The 20,889-nt window shown below is 38.8% G+C and overlaps 1 protein-coding gene across 1 annotated transcript in view; it reads right to left on the bottom strand.

The window, feature by feature from the left end:
* Positions 1-5,210: 5,210 nt before the first annotated feature.
* HEPACAM2 (HEPACAM family member 2) overlaps positions 5,211-20,889 on the bottom strand; it is a 22,310-nt gene continuing 6,631 nt past the window's right edge. Inside the window, exons 3-10 of the mRNA XM_009275661.1 lie at positions 18,795-19,079; positions 12,623-12,694; positions 12,309-12,542; positions 8,954-9,079; positions 8,847-8,871; positions 8,686-8,723; positions 7,278-7,351; positions 5,211-5,327 (exon numbers count right to left, since the gene is read on the bottom strand). Of these exons, the coding sequence (XP_009273936.1) occupies positions 5,211-5,327; positions 7,278-7,351; positions 8,686-8,723; positions 8,847-8,871; positions 8,954-9,079; positions 12,309-12,542; positions 12,623-12,694; positions 18,795-19,079 (971 nt within the window). The remainder of the gene's footprint in view (positions 5,328-7,277; positions 7,352-8,685; positions 8,724-8,846; positions 8,872-8,953; positions 9,080-12,308; positions 12,543-12,622; positions 12,695-18,794; positions 19,080-20,889) is intronic.

The raw sequence follows: 20,889 nt of genomic DNA, 5'->3' as shown, positions 1-20,889 counted from the left end.
AGGCACGGGCCAAATGTGCCTACAGTGAGCTTAAAAGAACGAAGAACAGAACTGATATTGAACTGATTTATTTTTGTTTGTCACGAAAATACCTAGAACAATGTATACTACCAGCAGTTTTAAGTACAGAGGCTCCAGAGGTGGAGAAACTGTTATTTCTGTAAAACCATCTGCATTTTTTGCCCTGTGGCCCTGCAGTGACACCAAATGTGGTAAGATGGAATGGTGTCGAGCACTTCAGAAATCTGTATGCTTATTTCAGATCAATTAAAATATCCACTCCAGCAAGAAGAGGAGGAGAAAAGAGGGCGAAAATCAGACTTGGCACATCCCAAAGGGCTTTCCCAATTTGAAAGACACAAATGAAGTCAGCTTTGAATGCACGATGGAGGAATTTATGGGGATGGCCCCTGAGCTTCTCGATCCTTCAGGACAACTTCAGTACTTCAGAGTTCTGCCCAGATGTTTCTACTTGCAGCCTCTGCCTGACGCCTTCCTGTCAGAGGGTCATTTCTTAGAGAGCAAATCTGGTGACTACATTATCTTTGAGATCACCTCAGTACTTCTCTCAGATCTGGGCGGCACCAGCTGCCTCTGTGAAGTGCCAAGTTCTCTGTTCTTCACACGCAACGGTGAAGTTGTCCTTTTCCCTTTTTTTCAGGATCATGAGATCAGAATATTCACTGAAAACCATGTTATTTTTCCTCATCTTTGAAAGAAGGAGCCGGGAAGAATGTTTAGTAAACACAGATTAGGGAGGTATTTTAAACAAATGCAAATTATTTTTCATAATACAGAGTGCTTTAAATAATCCTGTACAGCTTGTCTTAAAGGGTGGACACGCTGTATGCTTTCTCATTACTCACCCTAATGATTTTCCACACAATTAGCTGTTACTGAAGTATCCTCTTTTTTCTGCAGCTTATTCTAATTTAATTCATAATTTCCTTTTTCCCTGGCTGCAGCTAACTGATGCCATCTAATAGCTGACCCTGAGGAAATAATAGTGAATTTTCCTGCAGGATTGAGACACCTGCTAACAGAAGCTCATGAAAGAGGATTCCTCTATTTGTGAAGGGACTTGTAGCACACTGTCTGTTTAAACAGAGTGAGATTGGTTTCATTTGCACTGGAGAATTATAATGTTAATGTATAAATAGCCTGAACATTCTGCAGCTTGCAGAAATTAGTTGAATATTACTTGCTCTTCTAGTCAATGAGAAACAGGCTCTTCGGCAGCAAATAGAAAACCAGTTCAAAAGCAAAGGAAACAGAATTTAATAAGAACACATTATTTTGAATAATATACATATGTACATTTTTAAACTGTAACTGCCTGACAGATCAGTTTCTATGTTTGTAAATTGAAAGATACTGTTACATTAAAAGAGTTAAAAGAATGACTTTATTGTAAACCCCAAATGTATTTTGCTATCTGACATATTGCATTTATTACTTTTCATGCCAATATGGAGACCTTCTCTTGTAAAAGTCAACCCCAATGAAAAACTCCCATACACATTTTTTTGCCATTTTTTTAATAAAACAAGCGTGGGAGGCATCTTGGGCCTGATTGCTCCCTGTGCCTCCCACCCATTATTGTAATAAAATATATAGGTTTTATACTGCAATTTTTAAGCTGTCCCTTTGTCTTTTGTATTCACAAATAAGGAAAAAAATGAAAGGTCTGAAAAAACCCCGTATTTTTCAAGAAACTATTAATTAAAAAGAAGAAAAAAAAAATGTTTTTAAATGGGCAATTTGGAGTACCCGAAGGAAAGGGATTGTCAGTCTGAAGAGAAACTGCTATTTCAAGAAAAGCTGGCATAAGCCTTTGCCATTCTTGGAGTTGTTGGCATTTCCTTTCAATACATAATAAAGAAAAAGAAGTCACTTTTGTATTTTCAGATGCTTTGATTTCCTGTTCCCGTGTCGTCATATACATCTAGGAAAAATCAGAGATGGTAACAGTTGTCTACAATGCTGCCTTTCTTTTCTTTAAAAAACAGAGGTGCAAACATATAAACAAACCAGCGGTTCTAAACACAAAAGTAAAATGGTTCTTCAGCATGAATGACAGCTCCGTGGACATATTTGTAACGCACTGATATTTGACCAAATTTTTAGTATCCATAAGATCACGAGTTTTGAAAAGATACGACTAGTGGCAAGACAGGTCTGATCCATAAATAATATAATGGCTAATATAGCACCCCACATGGCTGCTTTTTCAGTACAGGTATTTCAAGTTGCTCATACATTATCAACAGTAATGTACTTGAGCACCTGCTATAGGGTAGCAGCAGCGGTGGGCTGAGTACATGTAGTCCGCAGTACAAACCCCGCGCATCCTCATTGCTCTTCAGGATGCGGTTAATGTGTGATCTGAGAGAAGCAGTGTGTATGAGAGGAGAGGGAGATGATGTAAATTTATCTTAATTTGAAGTGCAAATGAAACCTAAGTTACAAACAGTTTCTGCTCTCAGAAGAGTTGTGAGCTGTCAGTGCTTATGTATAAAAGCTGGCTAAACTTCTTGCTCATTAGCTTTTGCAGCCATTTTTGGATTTCTTTCATATATGGAAGAGCCTGTTGTCCAGTTTGTCACAGGATTTATATTGAGTTTAAAAAATGTGCAAGGGTCATAAAAAAAAACCCAACCAAAAATGGCTTAAAAGAGTGTGTTTGATGAAATAGTTAAGTATGTGACAGTCACATAACACCACCCTGTGACTGTGGAGCCCAGAGATGGAGCAGAACAGTTTCCTCAAAAACTGATTTCATGTTTTCCCTTTGATTCTTTGGAGGAGCAGGCGAGGCGAATCTGCAAAAGACTGTTGTGAATAGTGACTAATATCACCATGGGAATGTAAAAGTGCAAAGCCAACTATCATGTCAGCTCATTTTTTGACTGCAATTAGGTTATGAGGCCGTCAGTCCAAACCCAAGACAGTTTAAGAGTTTAATTAGCTTCCAGCAGTATTCTTACTTTTTAAGAGCTGGGGCACATCTAAAATTTTGTAATTATTTAGAGCGTCAGAGGCATATATGCATGTGTGGATGAATGGATAAAAAGGCTGATGAAAGCATAAGGAAAAGTGGAAGGAAAAAGCAATTCCCAGGGTGTTAGGCATCGGCTAGTCCGTGAATTTGCTGGTACTGTCACTGGGATTTCTAATAGCAAGAGAGAGAACATCAGCTAACACTGTAGAAGTCAGATTCAAAGAGAGGATTTGAAAGATTCTCAGACTGTAAATCTGAGAATGAAACAGTGGCTTTGACTTATTTTTCTTTGCACATTAATTCTAATAAATCTATGAAATTACAGCAGTTCCAGTCAGAACCACTGGGAATAAAATGATCACTTTACCAACAAACCTGTTTGGCTCCCATAGCATCTGTTCTTTTGTTTTGCACAAAGAGAAATTCCTACCGTAAGCAGAGTGCAGGCAAGTTCTGTATCATTTTTCCCATGAACATTGCTGATTACTGTACAGATGGCTGCATACCAAGTCTGGGGGATCCATTCATAAGCAATCATTATTTTGCACTACAGGAGTTTGGAATTACTTTCCCAGCTCCGTTCCCTGTTCTGTGGTGTTTTGTTTTTTCCTTATACTGAATGCTGAAGCATCCTGCTGCAAGTACTAGTATTGTCTTAGTTGTCCTTATTTATTTACCACTCAGAGTGCTCCCTCGCGGCAGGTCAGGAATTGGAAAATTCATGAAAGTGGTCTTTCTAATCTGAGTAGTTTACCCATTATTGTGTCCAGCAGATTTTATTAGTGAAAATTTTGTTCCTACGATCTTGATATATAAAAAGAGCAGCAAAATGGGTTTATGCAAACGAGTCCTTTACAACTAAGAATATGTTTTGTGAAGTTTGAGTTGAAATCTGAACTGTCACAAAGTTCAAGTTACCTTCACTTTGAATTTACTCCTTTTTTAGAGGGGTCATGTATCAGTGAGAAAGTGGAGAAGGAAGACATGTAGGAGGAAGAATAAGAGAAGATGTACTTTATGAATGCTATTTTTTACATCTGGTTTAAAAAATCATCTTAAGGCTCAAAGTGAGTAACTCCAAGCAGAACAAAAATGTCATTAGTAATTCATTATTGCTTTCTCACTGATCAGCTTGCTTTTACAAGCATGGCTGCATGTTTGCATGCATAATTCGGACACACAGTTGAAGATGTAACCTGCACAAAATTTTTAATAGTGTAAGTACTGAATGCTAATGCAGTCACATAAACATTGTGATTACTCAGCCAACGGATTAGTATATTGGTAAGAGTGCATATTTTCCTTTCCAACCGTAAAAGAAACAGAACACATCATAAAAACATGGAAAATGTGATATAATAGGCTTGTTACCAAATAATGTCTTGTGTGCTGCTCTTAACTTGTAAGAAAGACTGTTGATATTCACAACAGATTTATGGCAGCTATATTGCAATTACAGAAACTTTACAGTGTATTCACTCTTCTTATGCCAAGAAGTGCTACAAAGTAGGTGATTTGAACAAAATCAGGACTACCAGACACTAACTGCATAAGCACAGCGTGCTGTGGTCTTTCTGGTATTTAACTCAGCAAAAGTGTTTCTGTGGAGTCCCAAGCCAGGGTACTGCAGAACAAGAATTCTTTTGCTCTAAATCATTAGTTAAGATACAAATTAAGACATTGCTTACTCAGGTAACTAAGCATTGTCTGTTAATATTTCAGTGACCATTTTAACAACCACTGGTTATTGATCAGCTGACCAGTTTCAACATTGCGAAAAATGCCCCCCTAACTCTACTTGGCACACGGCTGGCAGGTCTGGAAGCCGTGCTGCCGATTAAACTGCTTTGATTGAAGATTTAACCTGCTCAGTGGGAAGTGCTGATGTCTCAGCGCCGTGAAACTGTAGCCACCCTCTTAAAACATTTGGGAATTTTCATTTGAAATTGCATTTGAAGATCTTACCTTTTGTTTTTCACGCTTAGACAAAACTGGCATGATGAAATAGCAGACTGGAGTCTTGAGGAAAAGTGAGGGACTGGATAGGAAAAGTGAGGGACTGGATAGGAAACGGTAAGATGTAGCTTACACCTGTTTTCCTTCCTTACCCCTCTCACTGGAATCACACACCAGCTACCAAAATGTAAATTGTTCTGGATGCAGAAGTGTTTGTCTTTGAGCTACCACATGAGTGCACACAGGCTTTAACTTACTGTTGATGGTCTTGTTGCAGCTGCTCAGGAATATGCTGAATAACTTCATAAACCGTACTAAGCATATCCTGGCCTGGGACACAGTCAGAGCCAGGAACAGATTGTCTTGAAACCTAAAAGTAGCAAAGAGTATTCCTACTGTAAGTACAAACGGGAAAAGATTCAACAGAAGTTAAACTGATAATGTAACGTCTTGGGTTTTTAACTTTTCCCTATCAATGGTTTGCATGTGGATTTAACAGTTCATCTCTATTAGTTTACATTTCATTTGAGTAAGTTTTTATCACATTTATAGTAAGGCAAGCAATAGTTTTAAATTCAGTTAGGATCTTAGAAGATTTAGGATACAGCTCTTGCATTTAATACAGCAAGTATTTTATATTAGTGTACCACAAGTCAAGGAAGGAACATTTAATAAAGAGAGAAGCAGGAGAATAGATAGTAAAAAAGGAGAAAATAGTCAGGGAAGGGGTTCAGCATAAAACTCCCACCAGCATGTCAAAGGGAGGAAACTGCAAGGAATTTCCATAAATGAAGTAATAATGAAATTGTTCAATATGTTAAGTATACAAATCTGCTCTTACGTCAACACAACACCTAGACTCCCCATCCATAAGGAATTCTCAGTCTTTCTGCCTCTACCCAACCTCCAGTTCTTCATTATCTTCACTTTCTTATTTTTCCCTTTTTCTGCTAACTAACTACAATGAATCAGTGGATCAAATGCTGACTTTATCTGCAATGCCATAAATCTGAGTAACTGACCATAAGCCAGTGGAGTTTCTCCTGTTTCTTGAAATTTTACTGGAAATTAGAATAAATTTCATTGCTTGTACATCCATTCTGTTGTCCTTGTCACCTTTCTCTCCCTCCTGACCTACTACGGCCCCGATTCTGCAAGAATGTGACTTTGTGATATGATCGGCCTAAGGGATATCGTAGTGTGCCTAAGGCTGTGATGATTTAGAACCTGGTCTCTGTACTTAATAAGGCTCCTACGGTCACAAACTTTCACAGATACAGTTCGGCTCCTCTGTTTTCTAAAAGCCTTTTATCTCTGCTGCTGTAAAAGTCTGTCCTCTCCACTAACCTTTAGGATAGCACTCTAGCCCTAGAAATGTCTATTTCAATCATCTAACCCCAGCAGAGAAAAGGGTTTATTAATCTATGACTATTTTTTGGGAATGCATTATGTATTATGAGAACTAATCATAACAACAAAATAGGTGTGACTGTTGATGTGACCCTGTGTGATCAAGTTTTAAGAGCTCTCCCTTACCTGACCATACTGATGCTCTCCAAGGGTACAAGACTGTATCGCCAGAGATTTTCCCTAGCAAAGGGAAAGTGCTTCGTCTACTTCCTCCCAGTTTCAGTCTGTTGTCCCTAAATTTTGTGGCCCTATTTCTCACTTTTTCTTTGTCCTTTTACACCACATCAGAATGATCTCCAACCGCTATACAGTAATGTCAGCAAAGCCACAATGCAGAAAAGTAGCATATGTAGTAGGATTTTTTCTGCTAGCAAAATCCCTGCGCTTAAGTCCTCCCCCACAATACATGACACTAACAAAATAATTCTTGTGAAATATGGCTGAGATTTAGTTTGCATATTTTTACAATGAAAACTTTAAATACCCCCCTGAGGCTTTCCTGCACTGCCGAAGTTGTATGTTGCGTGAGCAGCAATATTAGGGCCAAGGGAGAAAATGGCATCACAAGAATTAATTTGCTTCTGTGACACAAAGGATTCAGTGCTACCCATCTACCCAACACTACTAATATTCTTTTAATATAGGGTGACTGAACTGAGATTGCTCCCTTTAGAGCTTGGTTAGTTCCTTACTGCACCATGTTAATACAAGTACTGGACTAGTAACACAGTAAAGAAAGAGCAAGTACTGGGTAAACAACAGCAGTGAATATGGTGTCATGAATATGGTGTCATATAGACATCTGTAAAAAGCAACAGGAGCAAACTGACAGAAGGATTCTACTACAGATATTTAGTACACCTTAAGAAATAGAAAAGAAACCATCAGTTTATGATGTAAAACCACATACCCTAGAACCACTGGCAAGATCAGGAATAGCGACAAATTCATATATCCCAAAATCATCCAAAGCACTTTCATGTCCTAAAGTTAGAACAAACAAACATGAAAAAAGGTACCGAGATGTAGTATGAATCTGGAAAAGACAGCTTACATAACGATGGGCAAAGTCATCTGGCTTAATTTTTAAAACATCTGAATATTGGTTGTTTGATCTGCTTTAAACCACTTCCCTGTCAAGTTCCTAAGCTGGCGTGGAGCGAGGCAGGGCAGATGCACAGCCGGTGTTCACAGTGCTTGGCTATCTCCAACACCTCAGACCAAGTGAGGAGCCTCTCACTAACCTCAGCAACAGTTTTGGTAAAGCCATTGGGACTCTCTTTGCTGGAAGGCTAAACAGACTGATTTACTTTCATTTCCCATAGAAAAGGGGCCCAGTCCATAAGCTCAGCACATCTACACTGTAGTGAGGCAGTACCACCTGCGTCTTTTATAATGCTGAGAATAAAAAAAGGGAACATGATACTAGTAGGTGCCACATTGTTAAACCATTTGACAGATTGCATCTGGGACTTCAGATACAACTTGTAGTGAGGGTGGGAGTCTCTTTCTCTACCCTCCTGCTGTCCAGGAGATCTGAGAGTTTTGGTTGTCTCTTGGGCATCACTGCATCACTCCACAGCAAAGGCTGCAGCACTAAAGACAGTGCTGAGATTCTCTCCTCTGATACCACTTGCTGGGGTGAAGGACTCTCTGTGCTCAAGTGAATTTCTTACCTTCCTAAGCTTCATATAATTCTCTATCCTCTCACATGTAGCAGGCCATAAGGGTCTGCTCTGATGCTTTGGTAGAAAGGGATGGGAACAAAAGTGCTACCCTTCCAAAGGATGGCTGGTCTCCAGGATGATGCAGGAAGGATTGTGGAGGGAAAAGAGGCAGTCACAAAAACACACTGGGTCCTGATGACAGAGAAAGGTAGTACAGAACGTGGTGGAGGCTAAAATATATATACTGTAATGTCATACTAACATCTCACGATTTTGGTACTGATTGGTGCCATGAACATTTAGAAGTGTGATCCTCCCATGGTGTATCACCTCTCACTGCTATCCCATAATAACACTGATTTATTTCATATTGGTGAGAACAGCAGAATACAGGTGATTCTAACCGGGATTAACAGCTAGAATTCAAGCCAACAGGTACATACTGCTGTGAACTCCAGGCATGAGCTAAACCCACACTGACCTGTTGTCATTTTGGTTTTATCTTAAGTAAGCTAACATAGAGGTAGGTGTGCAACCCAAGTTAAAAACACACTTCCCTTCCTTTCCTTCTTTCTTTTTGTATGTGGAGATGGTAATTTTTTGCAGGAATGGATTTTGACCTTACGCTCACATTTCTTTCATTAGCATTACCTGAAAATGCCTGTGCCTTCCTGTAATCAGCCTCTGGCCTAGAAAACATAAACATGTTTTTCAGTTTGATGTCATAAGCCAAGGAAGGAAAATTAATATAATAAAATGCAATTCTTTTGATGGAAAGGACTTCAAGACCTAAGAATGATTTATTTTTGTACCTGCTCTGCAGCTTCTGTTGTATCACTGAAAAGAAGAAAAAGAAAAATCATTCTTTTTGCTCTGATGGTCCAAAAGAAGAGCTGGAGCGTGCTTAACTTTTACGTACCTTTATGTGGCTGATATCTTTTCCATATGAATAAAAAGACCATAGCTAGGATCAAAAATAATGAAATTCCCGTTATTACTGCAAGAGATGACAAAGATTTTCCTTTCTGGGCAAGCTTTTCCAATCCTGTGACAAAGAAGATGAGTACTGTATTTAGTCTCTCGTTCTGTATTATGAGAATGAAAAAATGCATCTTTTGAAATTCACCTGAAGCTAGTAAACCTGCATAGAGATACAAAACAGATACAAAATTTGGGTTCTTGTGAATTGGTAATATTTCTTTTTCCCCACAAATCTCCTGACTAGAAAAGCAATGATATGCATATCAGAAATGAATCCAAAACAGATTGGTACCTAAAGCTAAAGGAAGGTCAGTAAATGTAATCCACGAATTACAGCATCACAAAAAGTAGATGAATATTCTAATTTTAGGCACAGAGACACTGAACTACCAAGAAATCAGGTGACAATTAGGTGAGCAGTTTGTGCTAGATGGGAGGGAAATCCTCCTAGCTGTAGGAGCTGTAGAGTAGGAGGGGATAATACTGATGCTATTGTATTTTTTCTAAAGATTTTCAGATCACTGACAGTCTGGTTGTTTATCAACTCCCATCAGAAGCCAATAAATTATGTTTGTAGTCATGTCTAAATATATCCAAAGTATTTCTTTCCTTTGCTCAGATCTTTTGCTGAGACATGTGTTAGCAGCAGTTTTCCAGCAGGATTTGCTGATAAAACACAAATACAATATGTATATAATTGCATACACAAAACCATGTTGAAAATATTTGGATAGAAATTGCAAAGACAGGAATGTGAAAGTTAGGAAATGCCAGACATAGTTGTTTGCGCACCCTTAAATTCCTCCTTTGCTCTGAATCACGCAGAATTCATGTAATTAAAGGCCGTGTCACAATCCATACAGATAAATTAATGCTGCATATTTGTCAGTGCCAGCTTTATGAGTACGATTCAAATGTGTATTATTTAGCTGGATGTGTTTCCAGTACATTTATGAACTCCTGTGCAGACAGACAGTGTTACTTACATCTACTTACACCTCCATGTAATTCACTGGCATTGTGCTGGCTGTGTGTGTAGCGGTTATCACAAAGATTAAATATGTGGATTTCAAACCAGATGAGTCCCGAAGATACGGGAAAATAAATCACTGCAGTTTCACCAAATTTCTTTCATACTCCTTCAATGTACTGCTTTCCTCAGAAAAAAACCCCAAACGCTGGAGAATCAGCTGAGTCCTTAAAAATGTTCTTTAAAATGAGTAATTTCAAATTTAGACTCAATAAATCTTATCTCCACAGGCATACCGGTGCAGAAAACAAAGACGTGCTCTTTACACACATTTAACACACTCAAGTTGACTCAACTTGAGAACTGAGCAATGACTTGTGTATTTAATGAGATACATCCTCTTATTTTAAAATCTAACTAGTCTTAGCTAAAACTGGGTAACAGCTTAGTGCAATGGTTGATGTAATTGCAACTTATTGATATAATTGTTTTCTTGATGATTTTTAGCATTAATTAGGCAGCTGTTTATAGCGCCATATAGGTAAGTTCCAGTTCCTTAGGTAGGGAAGTTGTGTAAGGTCTTCTGAAACATCGAAGTTCCTGTCGCTGCTGAAAATGGGGTTTCCAGTATTTTGAGAGGCACAATCCAGGCTCTGTACCTAGGATTATGGGGACAGGGAGAAGGGATATGGAATAATATTCATAGTCTTTGCTTAGTACGTTTAATCAGTTCCAAACAGAATGTAGCCTGAGCAGGATCTCTGAGGTTTAGCCTCGTGTGTGAATTCATACCTCTTAGAGTCAATCAGTGCTGCATTGCAAAGTGTAGGCTTGACATCTGGATTTAGTGCTATCTGAATAAATACTCATCAAGAAGAAAATGGCTATTGAGGGGGAAACTGACATTTTTTAATTCGTAAATATGCAGGATAAAATGTTTTAAAAAGCTTTATTTAGGCAAAATATTTGTAATTAGGAAATGTATGTTTTTAAGTGCAACTAAACACGAAGCTGTGGAGTTTTCCCTTCTTTTCGGCCTTTGAAAGGAAATCTCAGCTGAATTTCTTAACACTTATTGATGAATGTTCACATATGTATCATAGCTTACATGAACTTCCTGGAGAAACATCATGTCTATTTCTACTGACACATAGCTCTGGTTGCATTTTCTTTCACCACTAACCACAATGTTTAGTTTTAAAGTGCAGTATTCTCACTGTAAAATTGCAACCCATCTTCCTTCCAGCATACTGAAAGCCATGGATTTGTGATGAATCCGTAAGTCAGCCTGAACAACGGACATCTGCTCTCCTTGTTTATCTAACAAATAGCTGAGCTCTTCATTCTGCACAAGCAAAATTGCTTTGTTAAATTTTCTAAAAGGAAATCTATTCTATCTTGTTGAACATTAATAGCATACATTCCTTATCTGAAAAAACTTGTATCTATCTGTATTAGTAAGAGATAACAGACTTCCTCAATATCTTGTTCTTCGCTGTATGCTTCTGGAGCTTTTCTGAAAAACTGCTTTGTTGCTGTTTAACGCAATCTGGTACAGGAACTGAGGTTACAATGTATGGGAAATAAAGGTGTGCGTTCAGCAGAACCTAGCAGTCAATCAATAGATTCATAAATATGGCAGTGAAATAATTTTTATGAACAAATTCTAATAAAACCATTCATCATCACAGCTTGCATTATTATCATACACTAAACTAAGGCTCTTATAATACCTAACCACACTGGAAAAATATTAAAGACCTTCATTGCTGTGAGTCTGTGCCTGGTTATTTTAGTCAGTGATGTATGCTCAAAACTATCCCATCTACTGGTCTCCTGGTGGCCCCAGGGCTCACAGCTCCTGAAAGCTGTGGGACAATGAGCCTTGGACAAAACCTGCCCTTGGGAGGAAAGGCCCACCTTGGCATTCAGCAGATTTCCGCATCATTCTCTCCATTCATCTTCATCATTTTTAAAGGCAAAAAGTAAGAAACAGAGTAAGAGAGATATAATTCTGCCACTTTACTTGGTCATGATGAAGTTTGCCTACCGAGGAAGTTTTTCTACTCAAGGGATAAAGTTCCAAATGGCCAAATATATTTTGGTGTCGAACTCCCACAAAACTTCAGCATCTTAGTGGGTCTTGTCCCAAGCTATGTCACACTGTGAGTAAAACCCGGATCCCACTGAATGGCCAAAATCCCCTTTACTACATTGTTAGCAAGACCTCACTTCTGATATATATTCTCTCTCTAAGAATTATTTCCTTTTTCTGAGGTTGACACTCTGCTCAGATGTTACAGCAATGAATTAATGTTCTTACCTACAGAAGTAACGACGACTGTAAAGTGAGTTTCATCTCGTTTTCCAGTCACGTTGTTGAAAGCACGGCACATGTAATCTATTGTCTTCTGGGCCACTTTATCAGATACAACTTCCAGATGGGGTCCATATTTGATTACATGAGTGGTATTGTCAGCCCTTTGAATCCACGAATAAGTATTTGGTGGATTTGAATCTGCTGAGCAGTTGAACAGTATAACTTCCCCCATGTCAACTGTAAACACCGCCCCTATATTCAGGAATAGAATAAGTATTTGGTGGATTTGAATCTGCTGAGCAGTTGAACAGTATAACTTCCCCCATGTGTAAACACCGCCCCTATATTCAGACCTTTATCTGATTTAACTCTAAGTCCATAAGGTCCATCTGCATTGAAAAAAAAAGAAACACGGTGGAAAAATTAAAATCAAAGTATATAATTAAACTTTAAATAGAAGCATATCTCTAAACTTAGAATTTTTAAGTTAGACTAGCCTTTAGATTGGCTGACACTGGATTCAATCATTTCAATTAAAAGGCTTTCAGTTCAATAACTTGATCTGTACTAGGTTTATCTCAGACTACACCCACTTAATATTGATCTAATTGCTGTTTAGGGAAAAAGCACAGGTGTATGCATTTTTCAGTACGATAAAAAGAAAAAAAACCTGAAAACAGTTGGAAAAGCTGTGAAGTAAAGGAGCAGGTCTTCTTCAGGGGCGTATTTGACCCTTTCTACTTAAATGCCAAACTTATTGTCATAAGTAATTTCTCTGCACATTTAAAAGTGAACAAATTAGCCTTGAAATATATAAACATTCACTGTAATACTTTGCAGTATAATAATTATTTGGGGAGCTATCCTACAGGTGTAATATAGAGTGGGGTGTGCCTTAGATAACTTCAGAAAAGGTTTTCCATAAATGATTGCTGAAATAAACTTTAACCTTCCCCCCACTTTAGTAGGCTTCTACTATTTCAACATTTACATTTCTTTCAAGAGTAAGCCCTTGTGCTGAAAGAAAGCTGTGTTTCTGAATATAATTAGAAGAGGCATATATTGTCCAATAGTCACGTCATTCAGAAAATTGAGCAGCTAAGTATTTTTAGGGTAATCTTCACAGGAAAATGGGAAGGGTAACAATATATTTAAATATGATAAGAATATTTCCCATGCTATTTTTAATAGATCATTTCAGATCATAGGCTTTTTATATCTTCACATGTTAAAATCTATTTTTACAGGGATCTAAGCATAGAAATTAATGTAGAGAATATAATAATCAAAATGTGCCTTATTAAATTACTTTTTCCAGTCAAAAGAACTAATCATTTTAATGTTGCTAATTCCCTAAGGGCTTACACGCATAATCAAAAATGCACAGACCTAATATTGACAGAAGCTAAAAGAAGAAAATATGCAGAATGAGCAGGAGACTTTTTTTTGGTATGATCCCTGAAGTTCGGTAAAGCTGCTGACAAGTGCCTCACACAGAATGGCACAGCAAAAAGATAGGTAAGTCAATGTTATGCCCATTGTAGACAGTGCAATCAAATAGTATTTCCACCTTCCTATGGTTGTCTGGAAGCATTAAGATGACGTAGCTGGGTTTGAATGTGAAATTCCCTGCCACATGAGGCGGCACACTGGCACGTTTCAGACTCTACTTCTCATCAGGAAATTCAGGCTGACGTTAGACCTTCCTCTAACACGCACACTTCTATTTATTGTCTGTCTTTTTTCATGAGACCGATTTATTCTTCAAGAACGCGTAGGCAAACAGCACGCAGCACAAAACAGGCCATTTTGTGTGTGCCTCTGGGTTTTTTTCTCTATTTGTGAAGGCTTAGACAAGAGAATGTAGACTATCACACCATGACCTCAGCTTAGTCCACTTTTAACCAAATGTCCATATTTCACAAAGTAAACTTGTCAAACGTTTTATTTTCTCTACTTATTTCTTAGCGGTAAGCTTTTTGCAGTCTCATTTTAAGGAAGGCCCAACATCATGCGTAATATTTACTTGGGAAATGCAATACAGATTCACTTCAGCATGAATTAGTGTTGCTCCCGCCTACATGGCAGGGGCTACTCTGAAGAATCAAGGCATTTTTTAAATGCTAGATGCTGGGCTGCTTCTCCACAGGCTCTGCAGTTCTCGAGCCATTTGCTTTACTGTATCCAAGAGACGGCTGACCCTGTAATAAGCATTTCTGGGAACTGCAGACCTATCACCACTGCTTTGGTTTGGCTGGCCTCACTCGGACTGCATGCTTCTGTGGACGGTCCAGAACACCAGCCTCTCACGGGGGCTTGCCCGTTATAGGTATTGACTTCCCTTTTTTCAGATGGGAAAGGAGAGAGATGTAGTGAACTTTGACTTTTTCATAAATGAAAGTAAAACCCCTCGCGCACTATTTATAGGCAGGACCACGCTTTTTTACTTTGCAGAGCAATTCAGTGGTTCCTCCTATCCAATTCTTCTTTCTTAGAAGAATTAGCTTTTATTTTCACTGATAATACAACCTTTGATACATGTAAACAGATACTAATGGTAAGAATAGCTGACTGGTCTCTGTGCCCCCTGACTATAGTGGGATATTTGCCACAGTCTGCAAAAGAATCAGAATTGAGTTCTGCTTTTTTATCAGTATCGTAACAGTGCAGCATAGACAGATAACCCTAACAACATTAATACACTTCTGTACGAAAGCTGCAAATTGAAAGAAACCATTATAAAACCACTGACGTACACTGGCTGGGGAAGTATGTTTGAAAAAAAACAAAGAAAGGTTTTCTTAAGGAATAGTCAAATCTTGGCAAGGTCTGAAAAGTGGCATTCCTTGATGAAGTCAACGCAAGCATCGGGTAACCCTTCTGCTTCGCCTGGATCAGTCTTTTGCCTCTCCTGGGCATCGCGTACTTCAGAGATCCCTAAACACTGGGTAGCTGAGGGATATACACAGCTTCAAGGATGATTCTGAAAAGCAGGTAATTAACCATTTCCTCTCTAGGACTAAATATATTCTAGCTTTGGGAAGACACAAGGAAGGAAATCCCACTTAGTCTGTTAAATTCAACTCCGTCAGCACAGCACAGCAGCTTCTGCCGCAGCCTCCATGACAGCAGCTTCTGCCAGTCTTGAAATAATTTGTTTCTGGGTCACGCTACTGCAATAGCCATGTTCTGGGGTGCATTATCATCATAGCTAATGGAGAAGCAGAATACTATTAATGAGAAATAAAGAACAAAACACTTTTGATTCTCAGTAAAAAAACACAGTGACAGCCTTCATGGATCCCTCAGCTCTACTTCTCCTTTCCGGTATTGTTCTCAACAGAAATCTGCCTCTTGTCTCAGTAAAGCCAGTTAACTAAATGACTTGTAAAATAATAAATCATCTGTTCTGAGTAACAATTTACTGCTCTGTGGGAATATTTCCAATTGCTCCTATCACCACGAGACTGTTACAGTTTCCAAGCAGATGGCAGGTATTTACTGTGAGTGACCTTTTTTTAATCACCTCCAGTAACTCCCCTGCAGCAATGACATATGGCACATAGAGATCCCGGGGCCTGTTCTGGATTGTTATTGACAACTGGGAGCTGGGAGACAAACCACCCCTGCAGGCAGAGGTTGGACCAAATTATGTGACTTCGTATAGCTCAGGAAGTAAGACCCCAACTCCCATCACTAACTTGGATATGGATAGTAGCGCAAGTATTGCAGTCTTTCAGCATTGCATTGTTTTCTCTTACTATTTTTTTAAAATTTTAAATTACGCACAAAGCAAACGCTCAGTTCTGATGAAATAAAAAGTACATTCTGAAAATACAAATACTCATGACAATATTTCCACATGTGGAGAAAGACTGAATCTCAAAGTTTTTGATATATACAGATCTTTTGAGCTGTATATCACAATCGCTCAAGCAGCAAAAGGTTCCAGAAATGTGGACACTGAAGTAACTTTGAGATTTTAAAGTTCTGCTAAACAATGGGTCAAAAATAGGTTTTCAGTTTAGAACTTGGAAAGATTTTTCAAATTTGCTGGAAAATACATGCAGTTGAGTGAGGGAGAAGGGAGGAAGCAGCACCAGAACTGAGACTGCAGGGCACACACCTTGTCAGTGCAAGTGTCCCAGACACCCGTCAGTGCGATAAGTGCTCTGGAGCCAATCCTGTGCGCATCAGGTCAGAAATGTGAATGCCGAAGGGGCTGTGCCACAAACAAACAGAGCAGTCTGAAAGGTAGCAAGAGTGGCAGATATTTTTCTAGCCTGACCTGATTCTATTGCATTGTAAGAAGGCTGTCAGGTTGTGCTGGATACAGCGTCCCCAAGTTTTGTGTAGGTATTCTTCGGAGAGAGAGGTGTATAAGGTCCATTCATAGCTCATTACAGTGAGAAAAGCAGTAGAGGCAGCACATTCATACACATACAGCTCTCGTTCTTAGCACTTTAAGCACTTAAGTGAGCTGAGACTGTGACTGTACAAAGGAAGGCATTTAAAAATGTGCTACCTTGAGGAAAGAATATGATGTTTGGTGGTTTTTTTTTATTATGGTAATGATAAGTTAAAAAGCCATCAGTGCTGGTTATTTCCTTGTAGACCATTTTATCATGATTCCTCTGTCTAATGTGAATGGAAGCTCAATTCACATCCGCCCTGTTTAGGACTCTCTGCAGCAGCTTCTTCATCTTCATGTCTGCATTGCTGTCAATTTTATAAGCTGCACCTAAGGGATCAGCTCTCATCTAACAATGTCCTTGTTAGTCTTCACTAATTTAGGCAGTCTTTTTCTCTTCTTCTGGTGCAATGTTAGACCCCCCCACACGCTTTAGATGCGAGACACCCCCTCATCCCATTCTTTCAAATTACAATTAAAAATAAATACGTAGCAGAATGAATAATCAGAGAAGAAAGGAGGAGGAGGAAAATATGATATAGTAAGAAGTGTAGGTTCTGAATATGCTGGTAGTGCAATCATAACAAGTCTAGGGCATGGGCTGTCTACCAGCTGCCAGATTACAGAGCCCAGCAAAAGCAAGAGCGAGCACCAGCCCTTGGCTGGACAGGAATCCAGTTCCAGTCCTTGCACTGTGCCATCCACACTGTGCCATTGGGTAAACTGGTTATATCTGAACAGGGCTGGTGGCAAAGTAGGTCCTGACCTGTCTGATTTCAGCTCTCCTCTGAGAAGGACAGTTTGACCCCTGAGGACATGAGGATTAGAGCCTGGCAAGGTCACATACACAGCATGTGCTGCTTGCAGATCTTGGAGGCACTGGGAGCTGACATTGCAGGAGGGATAAGGAACAAAATGAGAGTGCCCTTTCTAAGATTTAAAGTATAATTGTTGAATGCTGATTAAGCCAATCTTTTGTTTCCTCCAACTCATTTCATTCATGAACTCAATTTACGTTCACAGTTAGTTTCTCAGGTGATTTCATTTCCAGTCAAAATATATGGCTAGCTTATGGTTTATTCTTCTGCCAGCATTGGTCTTTATGCAACTCTTCTTGCTCCCTCATGTTTCCCACTTGATGTGGAAAGCAAACACTCCTTTCAGCTCTGATTTTGCTAAGCCAGACTGAGTTCTCCGGGTCTGTTCTCCATTCCTTTCTGTTCTGTTTCTTTCCAGTTTGAGATCATTGCTCTGGGGTATGCAGGAACTGCACACAGTATTCTACATGTGGTCTCATCTTCTGTGTGTCATTAGTATTCCCCTTATTTCCTTGTTGGAAATACTTTGCCAACAGACCCTAGAATTACATATGGCTTTCTCATGCCTTAATCACACTGCCAGTTCACAGACATCTTGTGATAGCTCAATCACCCAGGCTCGCTGCCTCAGTTATTTCCCAATCAATCTCCATCTCATCATCAGAAGTTCATGTTTTTTATTCTCTAAAAGTGCATGCCCATTTATTTTTTACTAGCAAATTTCATACCAGTTCTATTACTCTGTCAAAGTCATTCAGTCCTCCCAGTTTAATGTCACAAGTGAACTTCATTGAGATACTCCCAGTCTTTATGCTGATGTCATTAATGGAAGTATTAAACAGGACTGGACTCGAAATGATCTTGAGGAAAACCACAAATAGCAGTCCTTCAGCCTGGTTACTTCCTGCATTTAGCTTTTTTATATTGTTTGCTGTCTCCATTTTTAACAATATTTTCATGTATACCCATCTGATCACTTTTTTGAGTCACATCTCCTCCAGATCTGAAGATGTCTGTACTGCGGAATTCTTGAAGTTCCTATTTGAATTCTGCAGTTGAGACTCATCTTCACAACTACATAATGCTGAGTAACTTTTTATTATACTGTTGTAAGTTAGAGCTGTTACAAACAAGCTCATTTTGAATGCAAGCTCACATATAATGTTGACTCAACTGTTTTCTGCCTGTTTCCTATTTAGAGGCACTCTTTCCAGCCAGATCATTTATACAAAGGTAATTATAAATATTTCATATACTCACAATATATGGTTGGTGCAATTATCTCACTTTCCATTGCACTGACAGGGTTAGATACCAGACAGCTGTAATTCCCAATGTCTTCTTTTACAACAGGAACAATTAGAAGTGTTGCATTGTTTGATGAAAAGGTGTAATTAGGGCCGGCATGGAGAGGCTTCCCATTTTTCATCCACTGGTAAACTACCCTCGTACCTTTTTCCACAGTACACTTTAATGTAATATTCCCTACATACTCCACTACCCCTGAAGATGGTTCAGTATGTACAATGGGCTTTGTGACAGGAACTGTAAAATAAAGAGATATGAAGAGTTATAAAAGTGACGAGCCAGTATATCACAGTCTTCGTTGTCAAGATGATACAAATAGCAGTCACCTCTGGAAAGTACTCGGATTTCAAATTTTATTTATTAAATGTGGCTAAAGGTTGAAAAGAGAAGTCCATATTCTCAGCTGGTGACTGTAAGAATTATTCTAGCACTTAAATACAACTAGACTTTATATTCCTGGTGATAGGACAAAGGCTGCAGTCAGGTATACCATGGCCTCCAGCTCCTGCCTCATAATCAATCCCACAGAAATGAAGAGTGCAGAGCATGACATTGGCCACAGTGCGCGACTTCCTCTGCATGGCTGCCTGCAGCTTTGCTGACACTGGGCACCGCTGAAATATGCTGTCAATCCGGTCGTGAGGATGACTGCAAACTGGGACGGGTATGGGAGTTAAATGGCAGCTACAACCTTATCGTGCTACTACGTCATTCATTTCATTATTCCAAGCCCGACAGTGACAGGGCTCCCTCCATATAACCCATAAATTACAGTAGCCTCTTGTCATTCTTTTAGATCATTATTTTCTATTTCCCTTTTTTTTCTATCCCCACTACAAGGAGTAAAGAACAAAGAGGAACTTCAGTATTTTAGGAATTCAGATTTGGGCTTCTTTTACAGACACAAGGTCACCGGCAAAAGTCAATGACGCCTCTTTGATAGTGACAGAAGGTAAAAGACATGGTAGGCCCAAGTAGAGACCTCATCTAACAAAAGAGAGAACGAAGGGGCAGTCAGCTCTTCTCTGTCTGACTGGCTATACAGCATAGGGAATGGGAATGACAAATAAATCTTCCAATAAAAAAACTGGAGACAGTGGAATAAGACAGTGGAATAACATTCTACAGGTGGGGTCGAATTTTGCCCCCTCAAATCCCATTGTAGTCTTTCCTTTTTTAGGGACACTTTGCCACAGTCCTCTAGCTTGCAGGCAGAATAAAATCCTGAGTTGGCAAATGGTTGCAGATTTCCTCGGGGAAGAGTTGTTCAGGGAAAAAGACTATTTGAAAGTTAATTCATCTTCATGATTTGATAGCACAGCAGAGCCTTATGAAACATTTCTTAGAAGTTTGTCTAATTTATTATTAATTATTGGTTTCTATACTCCTTCAATTTTTTACTTATGATCCTGAAACATTAGTCAATATATTAATTTTGTTTAAAGATGAGAATGACAAATAAATCTTCCAATAAAAAAACTGGAGACAGTGGAATAAGACAGTGGAATAACATTCTACAGGTGGGGTCGAATTTTGCCCCCTCAAATCCCATTGTAGTCTTTCCTTTTTTAGGGACACTTTGCCACAGTCCTCTAGCTTGCAGGCAGAATAAAATCCTGAGTTGGCAAATGGTTGCAGATTTCCTCGGGGAAGAGTTGTTCAGGGAAAAAGACTATTTGAAAGTTAATTCATCTTCATGATTTGATAGCACAGCAGAGCCTTATGAAACATTTCTTAGAAGAATTTATAATTTATTATTAATTATTGGTTTCTATACTTTTTTTACTTATGATCCTGAAACATTAGTCAATATATTAATTTTGTTTAAGATGACATAGGTGCAGCACTCCCTCCAGCAGCAGTAGAAAATAACATAACTTAGTTGTTATTATTTATTCATGTATGGTTGGATTAAATTATACATTATTGTAACTGAATATTAAGAACCAGTACTTCAAAACTATTGCAATTTTTTTTTTCAAAATGAAGATACTATATTTTACTGACTTACCATCAACAGCTACTTGAATCTTTTGACTGGCAGGTC

The sequence above is a fragment of the Aptenodytes forsteri genome, unplaced genomic scaffold (genome assembly GCF_000699145.1).
Source record: "Aptenodytes forsteri isolate BGI_AS27 unplaced genomic scaffold, ASM69914v1 Scaffold172, whole genome shotgun sequence".
Lineage (NCBI taxonomy): Eukaryota > Metazoa > Chordata > Aves > Sphenisciformes > Spheniscidae > Aptenodytes > Aptenodytes forsteri.
Note: the sequence above shows the minus strand (reverse complement) of the source record. Positions and strands in the feature narration are given on the sequence as shown.